At 38.2% G+C, this 20,520-nt stretch overlaps 2 protein-coding genes across 3 annotated transcripts; both read left to right on the top strand.

Moving 5' to 3' along the window:
• The first annotated feature begins 1,425 nt into the window (after positions 1-1,425).
• LOC121991887 (hsp70 nucleotide exchange factor FES1-like) lies at positions 1,426-10,937 on the top strand. 2 transcript variants are annotated; one of them, XM_042545956.1, is made up of 8 exons: positions 1,426-1,773; positions 2,663-2,754; positions 3,949-4,099; positions 8,909-9,036; positions 9,594-9,752; positions 9,823-10,008; positions 10,323-10,529; positions 10,608-10,937. In XM_042545956.1, the coding sequence occupies exons 1-8, from the start codon at positions 1,521-1,523 to the stop codon at positions 10,656-10,658; spliced, it is 1,227 nt and encodes a 408-aa protein (XP_042401890.1). In that variant the 5' UTR covers positions 1,426-1,520; the 3' UTR covers positions 10,659-10,937. The 2 variants fall into 2 exon arrangements, with proteins under 2 accessions (XP_042401890.1, XP_042401891.1); XM_042545957.1 differs by having other exon boundaries at positions 1,427-1,773; positions 10,598-10,937.
• Positions 10,938-11,292: 355 nt separating this feature from the next.
• On the top strand, positions 11,293-13,913 carry LOC121991886 (sugar transport protein MST6-like). Its single transcript, XM_042545955.1, has 4 exons — positions 11,293-12,062; positions 12,143-12,465; positions 12,555-13,184; positions 13,267-13,913. The coding sequence occupies exons 1-4, from the start codon at positions 11,933-11,935 to the stop codon at positions 13,729-13,731; spliced, it is 1,548 nt and encodes a 515-aa protein (XP_042401889.1). The 5' UTR covers positions 11,293-11,932; the 3' UTR covers positions 13,732-13,913.
• The last annotated feature ends 6,607 nt before the right edge of the window (positions 13,914-20,520 follow it).

Here is a 20,520-nt window from a genome sequence, read left to right as displayed (position 1 = left end):
ATGATGTTTACTTCAACATTCTCATAGATGTACTAATGTGGTGTGATGGGACAATAAGGAGTTGATGCAATGAAGAAGGTGGTGAAGCTCGGGACAATAACAAGCTAATGCGGTGAAAAAGGTGGTGAAGCCAAACTTTGACGTAGGTCGTGAAGCTTCGGGAATATAGTAGGCGGTGATGATATGATTTGGACTTCACAACTTTCGGAGAATACGGAAGCAAATGACAACACCTATGGAGGTGAAGAAGCTAGATATGAGGAGGATCGGTGATACAGGACTTCGTCGGTGAAATGTTGAACGACGGGAATGAGCAGGTGACCAAGTTCGGGAGGGGTTTGGGATTGTGTTTTCAAAAATAAGTGAAAGCACAGAGCAAGCGATGTCAGGAGGGGAGGAGTTAGGGTTCAGGATTGGGTTTTAGCAGAAGCAGGAGTTCGTGAAATTAAAGTGGGTTGGGATATATTTTTTTGTTTCGATGAACACCTGAGGTGGACGATGATGTGAACGAGCAACGACGTAGACAAGGGGTAAAATTGATATCCCCTACGTTATTTGGTTATTTTAAAAGTTATGTACGTGAAATGAGTATTTTACAAACTTAATTACGCAGTTTAGTAAAAAGTTATTTATTCAAATGTCCTTTAATTTCTGAATTGGTCAAACGCGTTTTACAATTTTTGAATTGGTCAAATGTGTTGTAACAATTATAAATTAATTGGACGTATTATAGTAGCTACTAAATCATAACTGTTACACATGTTATAAAAATTATGATTTCATAGTTATAAAAATTATGATTTCGTAGTTGTTACATCGTGTTTGATATACTTGATATTTAAAAATATTCACGTTATAACAGGTATGAAATCATATCTGTTATAATAATTAGTAACTATGATTTCGTAGCTTGACTATTATAGTTATATGAGCTTTGATTTGGTAGCTATTATAATTATAGATAATTATAGTTGTAGTAGTTATTAAAATTTTAATTCTATTCATATATTTGTGTGGGGGGTGGGGGAATTAAAATCAAAATGGGATGCCTTTTGATATTTTATCTATGGATGATGGTGAAATGGAAGACATCTGTTCTGAATTTTCTAGATATCTGAGGATCGGATTGTTGATTGTGATTATTTTTTAATTTATTTTCATGGTCAACTCGATAAGGTTAGGCTGATTATATTCAGAATTACGGGATGTGAACTAAAAAATTTTAATTTCTTGTTTTTGTTTTGAAATAACTGATAAGTGTCGGAGCATGTTGGAAATTATCGTCAGTCCCCGACTGCATTTGCCGCAATGACGTGTGAAGGAAGCCGAGACACGGTACAGCACGATAACGTGTCATTCGGCATCGCGACCAACAGGAAGTGCCGAAACAACAAATCACTGGCTTCTTGCGACGCTTTAAAAGCAGCGGTGGAACGTTCTCGAACTCGCCCTCTTGGTTCGTCTTCCGTTCTTTAGGTTCTGTAGACGCGCTTCCGCAGCAGATCCCGATCTCTCGCGCGATGGCGAAGGGCGCATCCCTGCTTCTGCTGCTACTCTCATCGATGCTGCTTCTGGCGACGGAAGCTGCGGCGGTGGCGGCTGAGGGGGCGCTGCCGAACAAATCGTCGTCGCTCGGTGGATTCGTCTGGGCCACTGGAAAGGGCGAGGGTGACCTTATTGCCATGGTAGAATCTCCGGAGGAATCCTTTCCGGTGGAAGACGAGATTTCCGGAGGTTTCTCCTCCTTGGAAGGCATGTTGCAGTGGGCGATAGGTAAATCTTTGACCATCTTGATTATTGTAGTTTCTTTGGTGTTCTGAAACTTAATTATCTCATTCAATTCATGTACCTTTCTTGTTCAATTAGTCACTATTGCTCGGGAAATAATCTTCGCGATTACTTTTGTTTGAACGAGCTCTCACTTGCAAAGATATTCCAAGATTTGAGCACTTTATCATGTTTATGAATTTGACTAGTTAACTACATGAAATGAAAATGTTGAAAAATATGAATAAAAATTAATGATTTCTGTGATCAAGCATGCCACTTTGAAATTATTCAAAAATGAGAATGAGAAGGCAAGACAATGAGCAGCCAAATGTTATATTACGAAATTAGAACTCATGACAGTTTAGCGTTCAGTCGGAGTATTGTTTATTTTATATTTTTAAAATACATCAGTAGGTGGAACCAACAGGTTTTTGTTGCCTGTGGATGGTTTGATATGATAGTCATTTCGCATGGAGTGTTTTCTAAGGGTGATCATAAATAATTGTTTGGCTAAATGGTGGATTGGAAGAGGTTATAAGATTACTAGGGTTGAACATATTTGTAACTGACACATTCACTTCTGATTTTGGGAAGTGTTAATTGACTTGTTGACAGTCTCTGTTGGTGGAACTGAGAAGAATAACACTTATAGGTTTAGATAGTGCTCAGAAGCTGTAAAAGGCATGTTCACTAAATATTAGGCTTCATAATTTTGAACTATTAGGAAAAATCCTCTATAAGATTTGGATTGTGAAAGAATGCTAGAAACTAGGGCCTCACTAATAATAGCGTGATAGAACATGAACCTTTCCATGTTATACTGATGAATTTGCTATATTTTACTTGAATTATGCACTTTTGATCCATCTCTAATTCATTCTGCAATGAACAGGTCATTCTGATCCTGAAAAATTGAAAGAAAAAGCCAAGGATGTTCAAGGATTATCTGGAGATGAACTGAAAAAGAGGCAATTAGAAATAAAGGTATGAATAAGTTTCTATGTACACTATTTTTCATTGAGTATCCAAGAAAATGGACCTAATTCAACTACTCCACTATTTCTTTAATTTTCCTCAATGAATTTGATTTATATGTCATCTTCTACTCATAATTTCTTTTCACGTTGACTTTACATCATGGAGTCATCTAATGATCTAGTAAGAATTGCTTTTTATAATTTCTTTTGTTAGCCACAGGTTTTATTGCTTGATCCATATTAATTCTTGATTTTTTTAATGTTCGAACCGATTGGAAGATGAAATTGTGCACAAATGCCCAACTCTTTTACCATGTAAGATGACACATTGGAACCTAATATTTAGTGCAATAGTTACAAATTTAAATTGTTTGATCTTAGATTCTAATAAACTGGCCAAAGCAAACAAGATGGTTACCTCCAGTTCCACAGTGATGCAAGTTAGTCTCGCTAATATCTGAAGTAAATTATGTTATATTAAACATTGTGAAAGCCCACAAGCCTATTTCCAAATGGAGGTGGCTAATGTATAGCTATTTCTTGGCCTCTTTTTCTACTTGTTACCAAACCAAGATAATGAAGTTTTTCAACATTGGAAATATTGCCTGCAAATTTGTTTCAGCGAATCGGCCTCAGTTTGCAAGAGTGGGACATCAAACTTGAGCACTGAGCTAATAATCAGTCTAATATATAAGTTTAATGGGTATAATTTGCAGAATGGGGACTAAAAGAAAGATTAGTCAAATAACATCAAAGAAATAAAAACATCCTAACACAATAAATATTTTTTTTCAAATTGTTTTTTACCCAAACTCAATTTTCTAAACGAATTATTATGTTTTTGCAGGATATTTAAATTTGGACGGGTACTGAATGTCTCTATGTTTGCTATATAACTACTTGGAGTAATTAACACTAGTATTTCAAATTTTTATTGGTTGGCAAAACACTTACACTAATTGTGGCTTCTTTAGGAATACATTGATAGGCCTCCTTTTCAGAGGTCTGAGCAATTGTTGTTACATTTTATATCTTGTTAATCATTCTGGTTAAAATTAATGTCTCTGTATGCATATGTTTGCCCATTATTCTTAATATCCTTCATTTTCTAGGATGCTGCAGAATGTTGTATACATATGCTTGGAAGTTGGCCCTATATCATTCTACTTGTAAATTTCTTGATTAGCTTATGATGTTATAGGATCTGATGGAGAAATTAAAAGTGCCGTCAGATGCAGAATTGATGAAAATAGCAATTGCTGACTTGAATAATTCTTCTATCACATTGGAAGACCGACAGCGTTCTCTGGATGAACTCCTTTTTCTTGTTGACCCAATTGATAATGCAAATGGTAACTTTAGCATCCAGAAGTTTTTTTCAGTTGTGATATTAATTTAAAGATTAAGATCTCTTACTAGGCTTCGTTGAGCTTATAGTTTCCTTAATTGATGTTATTATTTCATTTGCATTGTTGTCTGACAAAGTTTGACATGATTTAAATCCAAGTTAAAAAAAAACAGAATCTGATTGCACATATATTCAAACATAGTGATCCATATTTCTTTCCCTATACATTTGTGCAGAATCAGGGATATTCAAGTTTTTCTATTTGTTATTCCGAATCATGTGAGTTCATAAATGAAGTATGCATTGGTGGTGCCTTGGATAAACATGAGATGCAGGTTTAACTAAATGATTCTTGATATATCGTCTTGCCTAATGCAAGATCATTTAATGATGTTTGATACAGAGACTATTCTTTTTAAGAATCATTTTCTTTGGTGGAAATACATAGTCATGACCAAGAGATAGAGGCATTAGTGGGAAATAGATGATCTGTTGTCGAATGGATAATTAAAAACATTCTCTGCTTTGTAGATCTGTGTTTTAGACAATGTTTAAAATCTCGACCTGGTTTTTGTCCTCGACTAGATCGACGGTTTTAGTATCGTATTATGTCGTACCGTGCTGTGCCGATATAATTTTGATATTTATTTAAATTTTAAATATAAATATATATTAATTTTATTAATATTTGATTATTAAATATTTTTCATATTTTGGGACATTGAATTTATATTTCAATGTTATCTCATAAGATAATGTCTATTAAATTTTTATAAAAATTATTTTAAAAAATAAGGAATTCTCAAAATTCAAAACTAAAATTAAAATTATAAAATCATTTAAAAAACTTTAAATAATTATAAAATTATTTGAAAATTTTAAAGTGTTTTTTAATGTATTTGTAAATTTTTAATTTAAAAAATTATTTGAAATGTTCAAGAATTATATTATTTTAAATTTTTATTTAATTTTAAAATTATTTAAAAATTTTAAATTCTTTTATAAAGTATTTATTAATTTTTAAAATTATTTTTAATATTTTATAACTATTATTAATAATAGTTTAAACTCCACTTATGATGAATTAACCCGTCATGGCTAGTTCCAAGTCTGGATAAAGAAGTCTGTTAAACTATGGTAAATGTTCAATAAATGAATTCATTAAACTATTGTGATAATATTAGGTTGTTCCTCAGCAGGAATGCATTGCAAGGTCTAACGTTTTGGCAAAGACCGCTATATCTTCAGAACTCGGGTGTAGTGATAAATTAGCAAGAGTTCGCATTGCAGAGCTCGACTGTAATGTATTGGCAAGGGCTGCTACATTTCTATGAGCACTTGGGTGTAGTATTAAATAAGCAAGAGTTTTCATACCATAGTTTGGATAAAAACAAATATTATAAGAATCTTCACTGGTAAAGCAATAATGATAGTAGATATAATGATTAGGAGAAAAATTAGTATTTTGTGTGTACAAGAGAAAAAAAAGGATAGACGAGAAGACAAAGATGATAGAGAACTCAGGTTTTTAAGTTATGGTACACACAAAAGAATAAAACAAGAAATGGGATAGGTATTATTATAGATAGCTTGTTAAAAAGGATGAAGTTGTATGAGTAGTTAGAAAAGGGATAGAATTATAGCTCTCAAGATAGTAGTGACGAATGAAACTATGAACATAATTAGCATATATGCACTTCAAGTAGGATTAGATGAAGATAATCAAAGTTTTGAGATGACCTAGATGAAGTTTTACAAGATACTCCACCAAATGAAATGATTTTAATAGGAACCGATCTAAATGAGCATGTCGAAGTGAAAAATGAGGAATATGAGAGGATATATGGGGGTTATGAGTTTGGAACAAGAAATGAAGAAGAGAAAACTATATTTGATTTTGCGATATTATATGACCTTATACTAGCTAATACGTTTTTAAGAAAAAAGAACACTTGCTCACGTTCAAAAGTGGGAATAATAAATCGCAAATTGGCTTTTTATGGTTAGGAAGAGGGATAGAAAGATTTATAAAGAGTGCAATGTTATTCCTTGAGTAAGCTTAACTATCCAACCTCAATCACAATATCAATAGAAGGAAAATATACACGACTTCTAGATTCCAGTGGTGAAAGTTAAAGGGTGAGAAGCAAAATTAGTCAAGGAAAAGGTAGAAGTATAAACATTAGGTGAAATATGCGGCGACTTTAATAATACATGGGATAAGATGGTATTGATATCAAAGTTTAAAATAAAAGTCAAGAGTGTACTCGGTGAGGCAAAGAGGCATGCACCACCAAGTAAGGAACTTTGGTGGTGGAATGAAAAAGTACAAGAGAAAGTGAAAAAAAAACGAACAGCGTGAGGAATTATATATTTGTAAGAATGAGGAAAACTTAAAAAAATATACAATAGCCAAGAAAGAGGCCGAGAAAGCAGTGAATGAAGTAAAAAAAATAAAACTTTTGAATGATTACATCGAAAATTAGATACAAAAGAAGGGGAAAGTGAAATTTATAGAATAATTAAAGTGAGAGAGAGAGGAAGATAAGAGATCTTATTCAAATAAGATGTATTAAAGATGAATGCAATATGGTACTACTAGATGATAGAGAAATAAAAGAGTAGTGGAAGATATATTTTCATCAATTTTTTAATGAAGGTACAGGTGACAAACTTAACTTAGGTAATTTAAGTAGGTCAAATAATTATAGAAATTTAAATTTTTATCGTAGAATTCAAACTTTAGAAGTAGCGCAAGTTTTAAACGGGATGCAAATTGAAAAAATCGTTGGACCAGATGATATTCCGATAGAGGTTTGGAAGTGTCTAGGGAAACAAGGTATTGAATGACTTACAAAATTATTTAGCATAATATTGAAAACAAAAAAAAAAGTCTAATCAATGGAGAATTAATACTCTAGTTCTCTTATATAAGAACAAGAAAGATGTACAAAATACAAACATATTTAACTAATGAGTCATACTATGAAACTTTGAGAAAGAGTAATAAAAAATATTACAGAAAGAGATCACAGTGATAAAAATATCCGTGTGGTTTTATGCCTAAAAGATTGACAATAGAAGTTATATAGAATTCTAGAAAAGAGAGGTGTTGGCGTAGCATATATTGAACTAATTAAGGATATATATGAGAATGTAACAATTTAGGCAGATTAATTAAAGCATTTCTAATAAAGATAGGGTTACATCAGAGATTAGCTCTACATCCTTATTTTTTTATACTAATCATGGACGAACTCACTAAACTATTTATGATCATTTTTGCAAAATGATGGAGGGATTGAGAGAGATGTCTTATATAGAATACCAGAAGATGATTGAAATGGAGGTTAGTGTCGGGTGTTTTATGTGATCGTAAAGTACCTTTAAAATTTAAAGGGAAGTTTTACAAAATGACTTTTAGACTTGCTATATTATAAGATGTTGAATGTGGGGTTATGATTTGAGCACATGAATAGAAGATGAAAGTTGCAGAGATGAGAATGTTAAGATGAATGTGTGAACATATAAGGATGGACAAAATAAGAAATGAAAGCATTAGAGAGAAAGTCAGAGTAATATCTATTGAGGAAAAACCTTGAAGGCATGTTTAAGATGGTATGGACATGTTCTTCGATGACTAATAAATACCTGCGATGTAAAACTATGACAGACATGCATATTAAACGAGGAAGAAGACTAAAAAAGACTTGGTTAGTAACAATAAAATAAGATAAAATTTATTTAAATATTGATAATGATGTAGTAGAGGATAGAGTGCAATAACGTAGTAGAATCCATATATCCGACCCCATTTAGTGAATAAGACTTATTATTATTGTTGTTAATAATAGTTTATTTATAAAAAATATTCATATTTAAAAAACAAAATATTAATTAAATTAAAAAATAAAAATAAATTGTGGTGACTTACGGAGGATTTTACGAATATATAAAATTTTATTAAAATTTTAAATAAATTTTTATATATTTTAATATGATAATTCGATTAGGATTTTAAGAAATATGTTTGGTTATCTATTTAAGTTGCGAGTTGATGGGATATATTAAAAATAATAATAATATAGCTAAGAGATAGATAAATAAATAAATAAATAATATTATATATTTTTAAAATTTAAATAAATAAAATATATAATTAATTAGAGTTATTATCTCTATCATAGCTAGGAGTTGATTGAGATATTAACTTTTAGTTTCAATTTTAATTAAAAAAACTTGACACATCGTGACATTGCAACCCAACTGGCTGCGCCAAAGGGGTCGCGTGACCCGCAGTCCGCGGCCACGTCGAGGGGTTGCACGACTCTCGCCTGTGACTGTCGCTAGGCTGGTGCTAGGTTGTGTCAGTTAACGGGTAGAACAAAATGTTTCGTTCGTTTCGATCAGCTCGACACGATATTTCAATCCTTGGTTTTAGGCCATATTGTTCTAATTAGAACCCATTGCATTAACAAATTATAAGTGGAGAAAATATGAGAATGTCTTAAATGAGTCTGGTTTAATGCAAATTATACAAGTAGGATCATTCTTTGAGAAGGTAGCAGCACCAATAAGGTTGGCTATTTTTAACACATCAACTAGGCCGATAATCTTGAAGGCCCTAAATTCCAGCAAAAAAAAGGGCCAATTCTCTCCCTCTCTATAGCTGAAAAATTGAAGAAAGCTACTTTTGTATAATTGTGAATTTTACAGAAATGGTATATAAATGCTCCTTAGATAGTGATACACCTCCACAAAACAACTGTGCATGTGGTTTATAGGTAACTGTTATTCTGTTACATTTTTTCAGACCTTGACAAACTAGGTGGACTTGTGGTGGTGATTCGAGAACTTGATAATTCTGAGGCAGACATCCGAACCACCTCTGCATGGATTCTTGGGAAAGCCAGTCAAAATAATGCACTTGTTCAAAATCAGGCAATTATCGAATTACTCTAGCTTTCAATTAAATAATAATTTATCATCTGTTTATTTATAGTTTCGTTTATTTGAAATTGCTCCAACCAGAGAATTCTTTTCATACTGAAATTTGAACTGTGTATGCTTTATCTTTCAACTCGAAATTGAGGGGGAATCTGCTATTATCATACCTTGTCTTCGAAATCATTTGATATAAAATCCATCTCTTGAGGGATGCACCATCTCTCTCTCTCTCGCTCATTTTTTTTTTCTTTTCTTTTGATTGATTATCAATTGATTGAGCCAATAAAATGGTTTGCTTGTGTGGTCTAACCATATCAAGAAGAGACTTGTCTCATATGTAGGTTATCTTCACCAAAATTTGATATGTGTGTGTGCTTGTGTGTGCACGTGCAATTATTGAACATAATTTTCTTTAACTGGTTTAATCAACAACTTTTATAACCATAATTGGAGGCTGAACTGATTTATATGTCTGAACTGATTTATGTCTTTTTTTTTTTTCTCTGCTTTGAATTTTCAAGTTAAGAACTATTCTTATTTTTAATGTCTAGATCCTTACATATGGAGGACTAGTAAAACTAATGAAGATGGTTGGCTCCAGTTCTAAAGAAGAAGCCATAAAAGCATTGTATGCTGTTTCAGCTTTGGTCCGTAATAATGAGATTGGTCAGAAGATGTTTTATGCAGAGGAAGGCAATATAATGCTGCAGGTAGATAATGGTGTGCAAGATCTGCAATCTTCCTCCATTCACACTAAAGATCTATCTTACGTGTTTGTAGGACATAATGAGTAACTCTAGCGTTGACATCCGACTTCGCAAAAAGGCAGCTTTTCTGGTTGCAGATTTATCAGACTATCAACAACAATATGCAGATAATTCAATGCTGCATTTCCTAGGTGACCGCTTCTTTTTGAAGGCTGTAGTGGATCTATTATTAACCCCAGACCTTGATCTTCAGGAGAAGGTATTTTAATGATCCTTGCACTCTTTTTGAAGTTTTTTGAAGATTACTTGCCTCACCAAAAATGGTAGTCAGAGTTTGTGTGAATCTTTCCTTTCCTCCCCTAGTGGTAAATCTCTCATGCCTAATGCTTATTCCATCAAATTCCCAGTGATGTCTAGAATTGAATTGACTTTGGCGAATGACTATTCTCTCTTTTTGGTCTTTCTTGTTAGGACTTGTAATTGTTAATATATGTCTTCAATAGTACCCCTCCAGCTTCTCTCCTAATTTGTTTTCTTTTCTCCAGTCTATAATGTTTATCAATAATCATGCAGGCGTTATTGGCAGTTAGAAGTCTGCTGCAGCTTACCTCTACAATTGCTTCAGACCTCAGGGATTTTTGCCGTTTGGATCAGGTACTGGAAAGTATGAGGGAAGGTCTTGACAATTCAAATGTAGAAGAGGATCTGAAAGATTATTCTGACGAAATCGAAAGCCTTCGTAAAGAAGTGCTCATACTATTTCACAACAAGCTCAGCAATGTAAGTTATGTTTTCTCCAATTGAACATTATGATCAAACCATTTGTTTCTGAAATTCTGAACTGACAGATTTGGTCAGTTCCAACATGACAATAGTTCACGCATAAAGTACCTTATGCTTCGGCAATGACGGAGGCATCAATTGCTTCATGGTGATAATACTATAAACCTCAAGGCTTTTTTGCTTAGTATGTTTTCCTTGTAGCGAGAAATTCCTGTTACCGGTCAAGTGAAGTCCCTGTACATATCTTCATTAGTTGAGTTGTTATGCCATTGATCAAATTTTACCGCATGAACTGTATTATTCAGCTTTGTGCACTTGATAACTTAAGGTCACCTGTATCACGTATTCCAACTGTATGTGGATTGGATGGATCTTAAGTTAATCCTTCTTGGTTGCTTCTTGCAATATCCGTCGTACTTGTGCCAATCTTAAGTTAATCTTTCAGCAGATACTAAAAAGTGGTATCACTCTATTAATTTATCGTCCACGACCAAGATTTGGTCTTGACTGCATTAGGTGACTGAAGGAGCGCACATAGCATAATTTTGCATCAGCTTTGCGTATCATGGACTATCGTTAGTTAGATCAGGACAAGAAGCATTGTGTGATAAAAAACTCAGTAGGGAAACTAAAACCAAAAAGCAATCCAAATTACTTTTAACAGTCTGATTGAAATCCATCGTGAATCTGCACCAGTTACTTTAGCATGTCTTTAGCAATCCTGCATCATCAACATTGCATTATTCATCTGGACCTTCGACTTCCTCTACCAACCCTCGTCGAACTTCATCAGGCTCGTGCAAGTCCAAGTCCGATCCAATGCCTTGTTGGGCGAATGGTCGAGCATACTGCTGGCTGGCTCTTGGATCAATCCCCTCCTTCAAAGCTTGGTTCTCCAGTTCAGATAGATATCTATCCTGGAAGTATCTCAGCGACTGCAATGCCCATCTCTGCCTGTTTGTCTAGAACCTCCTTTAGTTGCTGCCCGAAGACCATGGCAGTTAGTATAGCAACAATCCAAAATGACTAAAGCAACGTATAAGTAACGACCATGCAAATTTGTCAAAGAAATTAAATTTAAAAAGAAAAGAATATCTGTTTATAGAATCCATATTCGACAGAATATATGAGTAAATAAATACATAGACTATACAAACGATCACAATATTAGCAGTGATGGCCGAATAGCGAGGGCGTCCAAGCATATATTGCCCTTCATCCTCTAGAGAGGGGAGCCCTCCGTTGGACCTTAAGTTTAGGAAACACTCCTGTGCTGAACGCCTATAAATTAGCTCTTGCTCATCCTCTAAACCAAGCACGGAGGCCCTCCTCGCTCTATCGCTTCCCTTTCTTTCTACAATAAAAATAGAAAAAAAATCAATAAGAGAAGGAAGTGCAAAATGGCAGGAGGAGCAATTGTCAGCACGAGCAACAAGCAATACGGAGGCAAGATGACCAGCTTCGTCCTCTTGGCATGCATCATGGCTTCCTCCGGCGGTCTCATTTTCGGCTACGACATTGGAATCTCCGGTAAATCATTCAATGATGATGATGATGATGATGAATTGATGATGGTGCCTCCTCCCTCACCTTTGTGTAATTGCGATCAGGCGGTGTGACCTCCATGGACTCGTTCCTCGAGCGCTTCTTCCCCTCCGTCTACGCTAAGCAGCAAGCCGACTCGAGCACCAGCCAGTACTGCAAGTTCGACAGCGAGCTGCTGACTCTCTTCACCTCGTCGCTCTACGTCGCGGCGCTCATCGCGTCGTTCGTGGCGTCGTCGGTGACGAGGGTCAGCGGGAGGAAGTGGTCCATGCTCATCGGAGGGGTAACGTTTCTGGCAGGCTCCGCACTCAACGGTGCCGCGGTGAATGTTCTCATGCTTATTCTCGGCCGCGTTCTCCTCGGCATCGGAATCGGGTTCGCAAATCAGGCGAGGCCTCTGTTTTTTTTTTCTCCCTCTGTTACGTTCATCCATAACCGTTTGATTGATACGTTCCCGGCCGGCCGGCCTGCGCGCAGTCTGTTCCGGTCTACCTCTCTGAGATGGCGCCGGCCAACCTCCGCGGCACGCTCAACATCGGCTTCCAGTTCATGATCACCATCGGAATCTTCGGCGCCAACCTCATCAACTACGGGACCGCGTCGATCAAAGGCGGGTGGGGGTGGCGCGTCAGCCTCGGGCTCGCAGCGGTCCCGGCCATCATCATGAGCGTCGGGGCGTTCATCTTGCCGGACACGCCCAACTCGCTCATCGAGCGCGGCTACGGCGAGGAGGCCAGGCAAATGCTCCAGAAGATCCGCGGCACTGACGACGTGCAGGAGGAGTACGAGGACTTGGTCGCCGCCAGCGAAGAGGCGAAGACCATCAAAAGCCCCTGGGCCAACATACTGCAGAGCAAGTACCGACCCCAGCTCACCATGGCCATCCTCATCCCCTTCTTCCAGCAGCTCACTGGCATCAACGTCATCATGTTCTACGCTCCGGTGCTCTTCAAGACCATCGGCTTCGGCGGCGAAGCCTCCCTGGCTTCCGCAGTCATCACCGGCATCGTCAACGTGTTCGCCACCTGCGTGTCCATCGCCACCGTCGACAGGCTCGGACGCCGGGCCCTCTTCTTACAGGGAGGCGCGCAGATGTTCATCTCTCAGGTACGATCCATCGATCGATCGATCATATTCAATCAATCAATTCACAAAATTCCCATGAATCGAGACCTGTCTCATTGCTCAGATTGTGGTCGGCACTCTGATCGCGCTCAAGTTCGGTGTCTCCGGCGAGGCCGCGGAGCTGTCGAAGGGCTACGCGAGCTTCATCGTGCTGTTCATCTGCGTTTACGTGGCGGCCTTCGCGTGGTCATGGGGCCCTCTCGGGTGGCTGGTGCCGAGCGAGATCTTCCCCCTGGAAATCCGATCGGCCGGGCAGAGCATCACGGTGTCGGTCAACATGTTCTTCACCTTCGTAATCGCGCAGGTCTTCCTCCTCGCTCTGTGCCACTTGAAGTTCGGCCTCTTCTACTTCTTCGCCGGCTGGGTGGTCATCATGACCGCCTTCATCTACTTCTTCCTCCCCGAAACCAAGAACGTCCCCATCGAAGAGATCATCTTGGTCTGGAAAAGGCACTGGTTCTGGGGCAAATTCATCGCCGACGAAGACATCCACGTAGGCAACCACATGCACAAGGACACCAGCGCATGAACCACAAACAACAAAGAACGTTGATCCAACATTTGGGTTGGAAGTGAGAGGTTGAGTTGTTAGTTCTGTTGAATGTGCTAATTGGAAGATCTAATGATAGGGGGATTTTGATTTTTCCTGACCCATGTGCTATTTTAAACTCCAAGTAAAAAATGTAATATTGATACGGGTTGAATCGGACGGTTCCGATGATGACATGCACATTCTGCTGAAGATGATGTGATGGTTAAAGTTGAAATAGGAAAATAATTCTCATCTAATTCTGTTGATCATCTAACTTTTAGGTCTTACTCAGATGACTAACGTAAAATATTAGATAGAGTCAACCTGAATGAATGTTAAGTTTCTTGAGAACACCCGGTTGAGTAAAGCTTGGACGGGCCCAAAGGTGCTTAATCTAATATATAGTTCTTGATATACGTTCGGTCGAGTAAAGGCCGAACAAGTATAAGATTTTCTGTGAACACTTGGTCAAGCAAAGTCCAGACGGACCCAGAGATTTTTAATTTTATATATAGCTCTTGATACACGTTCGGCCGAGTAAAGGTCAAACGAGCATAAGGTTCTTTGAGAATACCTGGTCAGGCAAAGTCCGAGTGTACCCTGAGATACTTAATCCTATATATAGCTCTTAATATACGTGCGGTCAGGTAAAGGTCGAATGGATATAAGGTTCTTTGTAAACACCGGGATGGACCCAGAGATATTTAATCTTATATATCTCTTGATATACGTTCGGCCGGGTAAGGCCGAAAGAGCATAAGGTTTTCGGTAAACACTCGATCGAATACGGGCCATGCGTACTTAATAACATTTTGTCTCATAAAACTCTTTATACACACACTATCGTTCGGATGAGGATAGATTGAACATATAGCTCTCTGTATATACTTGACCTGGTAAAGGTCGGACGGATTTAAATTACCTGAAGATATAGTACCCCTAAAATATAGTTCTAACATACGTGCTTTATTATATGACTCCTCAAGTGAACTTATGGTATAATATGAGTATTATATTAGTTTATGAGCAGATTTTTACGGTATTTAATGTATGATCAAGTATATTAAAACAATAGCAAATAATGCGACTGACCTTGTGGAGCGGCTGAGATGCATTTACAAGGAAAAAAATAGACAACATTTTGACAATCTGTCATAATTGTCGGGGAATATTCCCTTGAAATCACCGTTGAAAACTATTTGGTTTCCCATTGATGAGTCAGTTATAACAGCGTTCTCCTTCAACAATCTCAGTAATGATGCGAAGTGTAAACGACAAAAGATGTATATATGTGGGTAGAAAATAGATTTCTCGGACTATCATGAAACATCCAGGTTGTACTTTCTTCCATCACCTAATAAAATCTAATAAACTGGGGGCCACCTCACGATTGCGGAGGTTATGTGAGGTGGTATAAAAAGGAGGATCTTCTCTACTGGCGAGGTACGCAAATATTTGCATTTGAGCCTGACTTTTTCGGCACTTTCTTTACTGTTCTTCTTTCACCTTCGAGAGAGGAGATTGACTTAAGCATCGGAGGGCCTAGCCAGGGATTTCCACCCCGATCTTAGGTTACTAACGCTTTGTTGGCTCGTCTGATTATGTGTAGGATCGTTGAGGAGTTTCTTCATATCTCGAGAAGTTTACTACTCTTCGACCAACCATCCATCGGAGCTAGCACGCTATCTCATAGCCTTCAGACATGATAAAGTTTGACACCGTTTGTGGAAATTTTCGCTTGAATCTGAAGCTACGAGATGGAGGAGGCTGGAAAACTCAACACCGTCATCTTAACGCAGGAAAATCTGGAGTTGCTCATCAATGCTAGAGCGCAAAAATTACTTCAACAACAACAATAACAAGCCAACACTGGTGGTATATTGCCACCACCAAATCCGACAGCATCAATAATCGCTCATCAAAGGGAAAGAGGGGTTCAAGAGGAGGGCCCTACTCGCTTGCTCCTTGTGCCTCTCTCACTAACCTGGCATCCCCGAGCACTTTTTCGTATGCCATTAGAACAATTGGGCAAAGGAATAATACCCCAAGAATCTTTTGGAGAATTGCTACTCCATTCTCTCAAAGGAAAAGTTGTAGCCAATGATAGCTCTTTTGAGCGAATTGTTACTCCATTCTCTCAAAGGGAGTTGAATGATCCATTGCCCAAATGTTATCAGAACCTTAACATAGGAGAATATTCGGGAATAACTGATCCGGAGGAGCATCTCCTTAAATTTGAGAACACTGTCCTTCTTCAGCAATTTACGGACGATGTAAAATGTTGAATGTTTCTCACCACATTAGGTGGAGCGGCCCAGCGATGGTTTAAGAGGTTGTCGGATAATTCTATTCATCATTTCAAAGACTTGTGCAAGATATTTCTTGATCATTTTTCTAACAATCGACGTTACCATAAAACTCCTTGGAGCCTTTTTTTCTCTCAAACAAGGACCTAAGGAGACGCTTCGAGCCTACATTAAGAGGTTCCATTAGGTGGCTATGGATGCCCCCACCGCTACCTCGGATATTCTGGTGAGTGATTTTTCCTAAGGATTCACTGATAACAATTTCTTCCGCGATCTAGCAAGGAAGCCTCCCAAGGACTTCGATCTGCTACTTGATCGCGCCACTGAGTTCATCAATGTGGAGGAGGCACAAGCTGCTCAGAAGAAGGAGGCTATCACACCCACTCCTGCTTCAACTATTGAGCGCCTAACGTTACCTACCCCACCACCCAAAGGACCTCATGCAGGTCCTCAGTATCATCATCTAGAGTCGCGGCCTCAAGTCGTGCAACATGTGGGGGTCCTTTGAGGAGCCCCACGAAAATGGTGCACGTATCATCAGACAACCACTCACAATACGGAGCATTGTTACACTTTGCGAAATCAGCGAGAAAGTAATCCCAGATATCGTCGACATTCCCCAGCTCCAAATCGCTGATCGTATCCATGACGAAATAGCTCGCTCAAGATTAAGTATCGGGCGACCGAGCCATAGCTAGGAGCCATCCGCTCGACAGGAAGAAAATCGCAGTAATGCTGCTCCGGGTAATATCAGCATGATAGTCGAAGGGTTAACTGACGGTGACTCCAACTGAGTGAGGAAGTCATACGCTCGGCATTTGGCCATTCATGAAGTCAGATGCTGTGCAAAGCAGGTGAATGAGTCTGAAATCAGCTTTGGGCCCAGAGATCTAGAGAGAGTAGAAATATCCCATGATGATGTGTTAATAATTAAGGTTGTTATAGCCAATTACAATATCTCTCACACTTTTATTGACACAGGTAGCTCCGTTAACATTATCTTCAAACAAGCTTTTGACCAGCTGCAAATTGATCCGAGCGAGCTTTAGCCCATGTTAACTCCTTTGTATGGGTTTACGGACAATGAAGTCCGGTCACTCGGCCAGATAAAATTGGTCATATCCTTAGGGGAGGAGCCCCTGATGAGGACACACCAATTAATTTTCATAGTGGTGGACGCACTCTCAGCCTATAATGTCATCTTGGGTCGGCTAGCCCTTAATGAATTATGGGCGATCGTTTTAATCTTCTGCTAAAAGATAAAATTTTCCATGGATAATCAAGTGGGGGAGGTCAAGGGCGATCAATTAGTAGTACGCAAGTGCTACGTGGAGATAGTGAAGACTGAGGCTAATGTTGCCCGAAAAATGCAACGGATGGAGATTAATGCTATTCAAGAAAAGCCGCCCGTCCTAGTGTATGAAGAAAAAGAATAAGTACAAATTCAGGTTGGTCGGCTAGAAGCCACTACTCATATAGCGGCTGACCTAGCTCCTGAACTTAAGGCTGAGTTGGTGGAGTGTCTGACCCACAACAACGATGTATTTGTCCGGACGTCTAAAGAAGTGAAGGGTGTATCTTTTACAGTTATGGAGCATGTGCTTCATGTCTATCGTGACACTCGCCCTGTCAAACAAAGAAAGTGAGATTTCGGGGATGAGTAAAATAAAATTATTAAAGAAGAGGTGGATAAGTTATGGAGGCAGACTACATTCGGGAGGTTTAATTCCTTAGTTGGCTAGCCAATGCCGTTCTGGTGTCTAAACTAGGAAATAAATGACGGATTTGTATTAATTTCAGGGATCATAACAAGGCTTGTTCGATTATTATCCTTTACCCCACATTGATCAAGTTGTTGATTCCATCTCTAGCTACAAATTTATCTGTATGTTGGATGCCTATCAATGGTATCATCAAATATCGCTTGTCAAGGAGGATCAAGAAAAAGTTAGTTTTACAACTGCTGAAGGAACTTATTATTACAATGTTATGTCGTTCAGTTTAAAGAATACAGGAGCAACCTATCAAAGGCTCATGAACAAGGTCTTTAAAAAATAAATCGGGCAAAATATGGAGGTTTATATGGACGATATCCTCATTAAATCTCTTCGGGCGGTAGATTTGATTGAAGACATAGAAGAAACCTGCAGAACTTTGAGACAATATGGGCTCAAGCTCAACCCTTGCAAGTGCCTATTCAAGGCCAGAAGTGAAATTTTTTTTGGGATATGTAGTTACTGAACGTGGAATTGAAGCTAATCATGGTAAGGTACAAGCTCTAGAGAATATGGCTCCTCCTTGCAATATGAAGGAGGTACAATGACTAACCGGATGAATCATCGCTCTGTCTCGTTTTATCTCTCGATCGGTTGATCGAAGTTTACCCTTCTTTAAGATACTTCACCGAGTGACCAAATTTTAATGCTGATTGTGATAAAGCATTTGAGAAGCTAAAGAATTATTTGTCCTCTCTACCTGATGTCATGACCGCAAACCCACGGTTATCGTCAAGTAATAACATTTATAAATGTCGATTCCACAAGAACTGAGGATTAAGTGCTAGTTGGTTATGTACTTCAAGTTTGACTAGACAAGATCGATAAATGTTTATCTGGAGATTTTCAACTAATACCTAAAGTAAAAGGAAGAAAATCAAGGAAGTCTTTACTTTAGAAAGTGTTCTAGGTTGTTGGTTTTGTTGTAATGGTGGATGTTATGCTATGAATTCACCCTTCCCTAGTTCTCTACTTATATGTTTGTAGTACAGTCTAAGTCACTACCGGAACCCACCCCGTGATGATGTATCGGAGTACTCTTCCTGCCAGTAACCAGGTATACTATCAAGTGAAGAAGTAACTTAGAGAGTTTGAATTTTCAGTAGAGTACCTCCTGTCACAAGTTCTCTCCCAGGTATATGTCTCTAGATTACATAAGTCACTTGCATAGCGTATGATTAGGGAAAGCTCATTAGGTCAAGTAAAAGACTAATCTATACATAGAATTATTCTCCCCTAGGAGGTTATGACCCATATAGAAGGATAGTTACTTTAGATACTCAACTTTGAAACAAGCATCCTAAAGTCATGTCGAGCTATATCGGATCACACACTCAAACGGGACAACAATTTATGCATCTATTGAATGAAAGTTCAGGTTCATGCTCAACTTTAGACACATAGCAATGTATCTAGTATACAGAAATGCGATCTAGATATACAAATTTAAGTCCATAAAAGGTAGTCTTCTTACAAGCATTTCATCAAATAGAACAAGTACATACAAGCTTCATCAAACTAGGGAATTGGCAATTCAATAAAGTTTATAATATTCACACATTACAATTTCTACCTACGTCCTAGAACAATAAAGATCTACTCCATAACAGATAGAAATGCAATCCAAATACTCAAATACATAAAAATTTTCAAATCCCTAAAGAAAGGGAGTAGAAACTCATCAAATAGAACAAGTACATACAAGCTTCATCAAACTAGGGAATTGGCAATTCAATAAAGTTTATAATATTCACACATTACAATTTCTACCTACGTCATAGAACAGTAAAGATCTACTCCATAGCAGATAGAAATGCAATCCAAAAACTCAAATACATAAAAATTTCCAAATCCCTAAAGAAAGGGAGTAGAAACTTATCCTTGATGTCGAGTGACACCTTTCAATGCAGATCTTGGAATTCCGATGAGGATGGAGCAGCAAAATGGTCTCGAATTGTCCAAATGATGACTTTAGATGCAAGAATTTGACCTAGATGGTCTCCTCCCGTCCACCAAGCCCCCTTAGGAAGGAGATGAAGTGCCCCTTGTATAAGGATGAGGCATGGGGTGGTCGTGCCTCTAGGCACGACCAAACCGTCTCTTGGCTACCTGGTCGTGCCTAAAGGCACGACCAGAGCCAAGTTGGCTCTGGCTCAAATAGCTTGGCTGTGCCGAGAGGCATGGCCAAAGCTCTCCTTTGGCTACTTAGTCGTGCTTTTTGGCATGGGTCGGGCAGAAGTTGCCCTATTTTGCCTTCATGGTCATACCATTTGGCACAACCTATTCTTCAAAACTGGAAATCTGGAGACATGGCCATGCTTCAAGGAACGACCAAATCCATTCTGGCTTTGGAATGTGGCACGAGCAAGCTCTTTGGTCGTGCCTTTTGGCACTGCCAGAGCTATTCCTACTCTGGATCTCTTCCTTGGCCATGCCATTTGGTACAACTGCCTTCCTTTCTTATTCCTTAGTCATGCCCAATGGCACGGCCATCCCCTCCGGGCCATGCCTCAAGGCATGACTAGGTCAAATTTGGTTCCATAATAGTTGTTGCTTACTCCTTTGCCTTGGGCACTCCATTCCTTGGATTTTCTCTCTATGGGTAGACAAGGCTAAGTCCCGGTCTTCATCAAATGGTCTTTCTTTGTGCCTTTAGAATCCTTTTCCACTCCAGACTACTCCTGAAATGAAAATAGACTTTGAGC

This window comes from Zingiber officinale, chromosome 6B (genome assembly GCF_018446385.1).
Source record: "Zingiber officinale cultivar Zhangliang chromosome 6B, Zo_v1.1, whole genome shotgun sequence".
Lineage (NCBI taxonomy): Eukaryota > Viridiplantae > Streptophyta > Magnoliopsida > Zingiberales > Zingiberaceae > Zingiber > Zingiber officinale.
The sequence above is the reverse complement of the archived record's forward strand: the minus strand, read 5'-3'. Positions and strand labels throughout refer to the sequence as shown.

Coding starts and splice junctions, on each gene's coding strand:
- LOC121991887 (XM_042545956.1), top strand. CDS start 1,521: ATGGCGAAGGGCGCATCCCTGCTTCTGCTGCTACTCTCATCGATGCTG. Junction 1,774..2,662: donor CATGTTGCAGTGGGCGATAG/GTAAATCTTTGA, acceptor TGCAATGAACAG/GTCATTCTGATCCTGAAAAA. Junction 2,755..3,948: donor AGAGGCAATTAGAAATAAAG/GTATGAATAAGT, acceptor ATGATGTTATAG/GATCTGATGGAGAAATTAAA.
- LOC121991886 (XM_042545955.1), top strand. CDS start 11,933: ATGGCAGGAGGAGCAATTGTCAGCACGAGCAACAAGCAATACGGAGGC. Junction 12,466..12,554: donor GAATCGGGTTCGCAAATCAG/GCGAGGCCTCTG, acceptor GCCTGCGCGCAG/TCTGTTCCGGTCTACCTCTC. Junction 13,185..13,266: donor CGCAGATGTTCATCTCTCAG/GTACGATCCATC, acceptor CTCATTGCTCAG/ATTGTGGTCGGCACTCTGAT.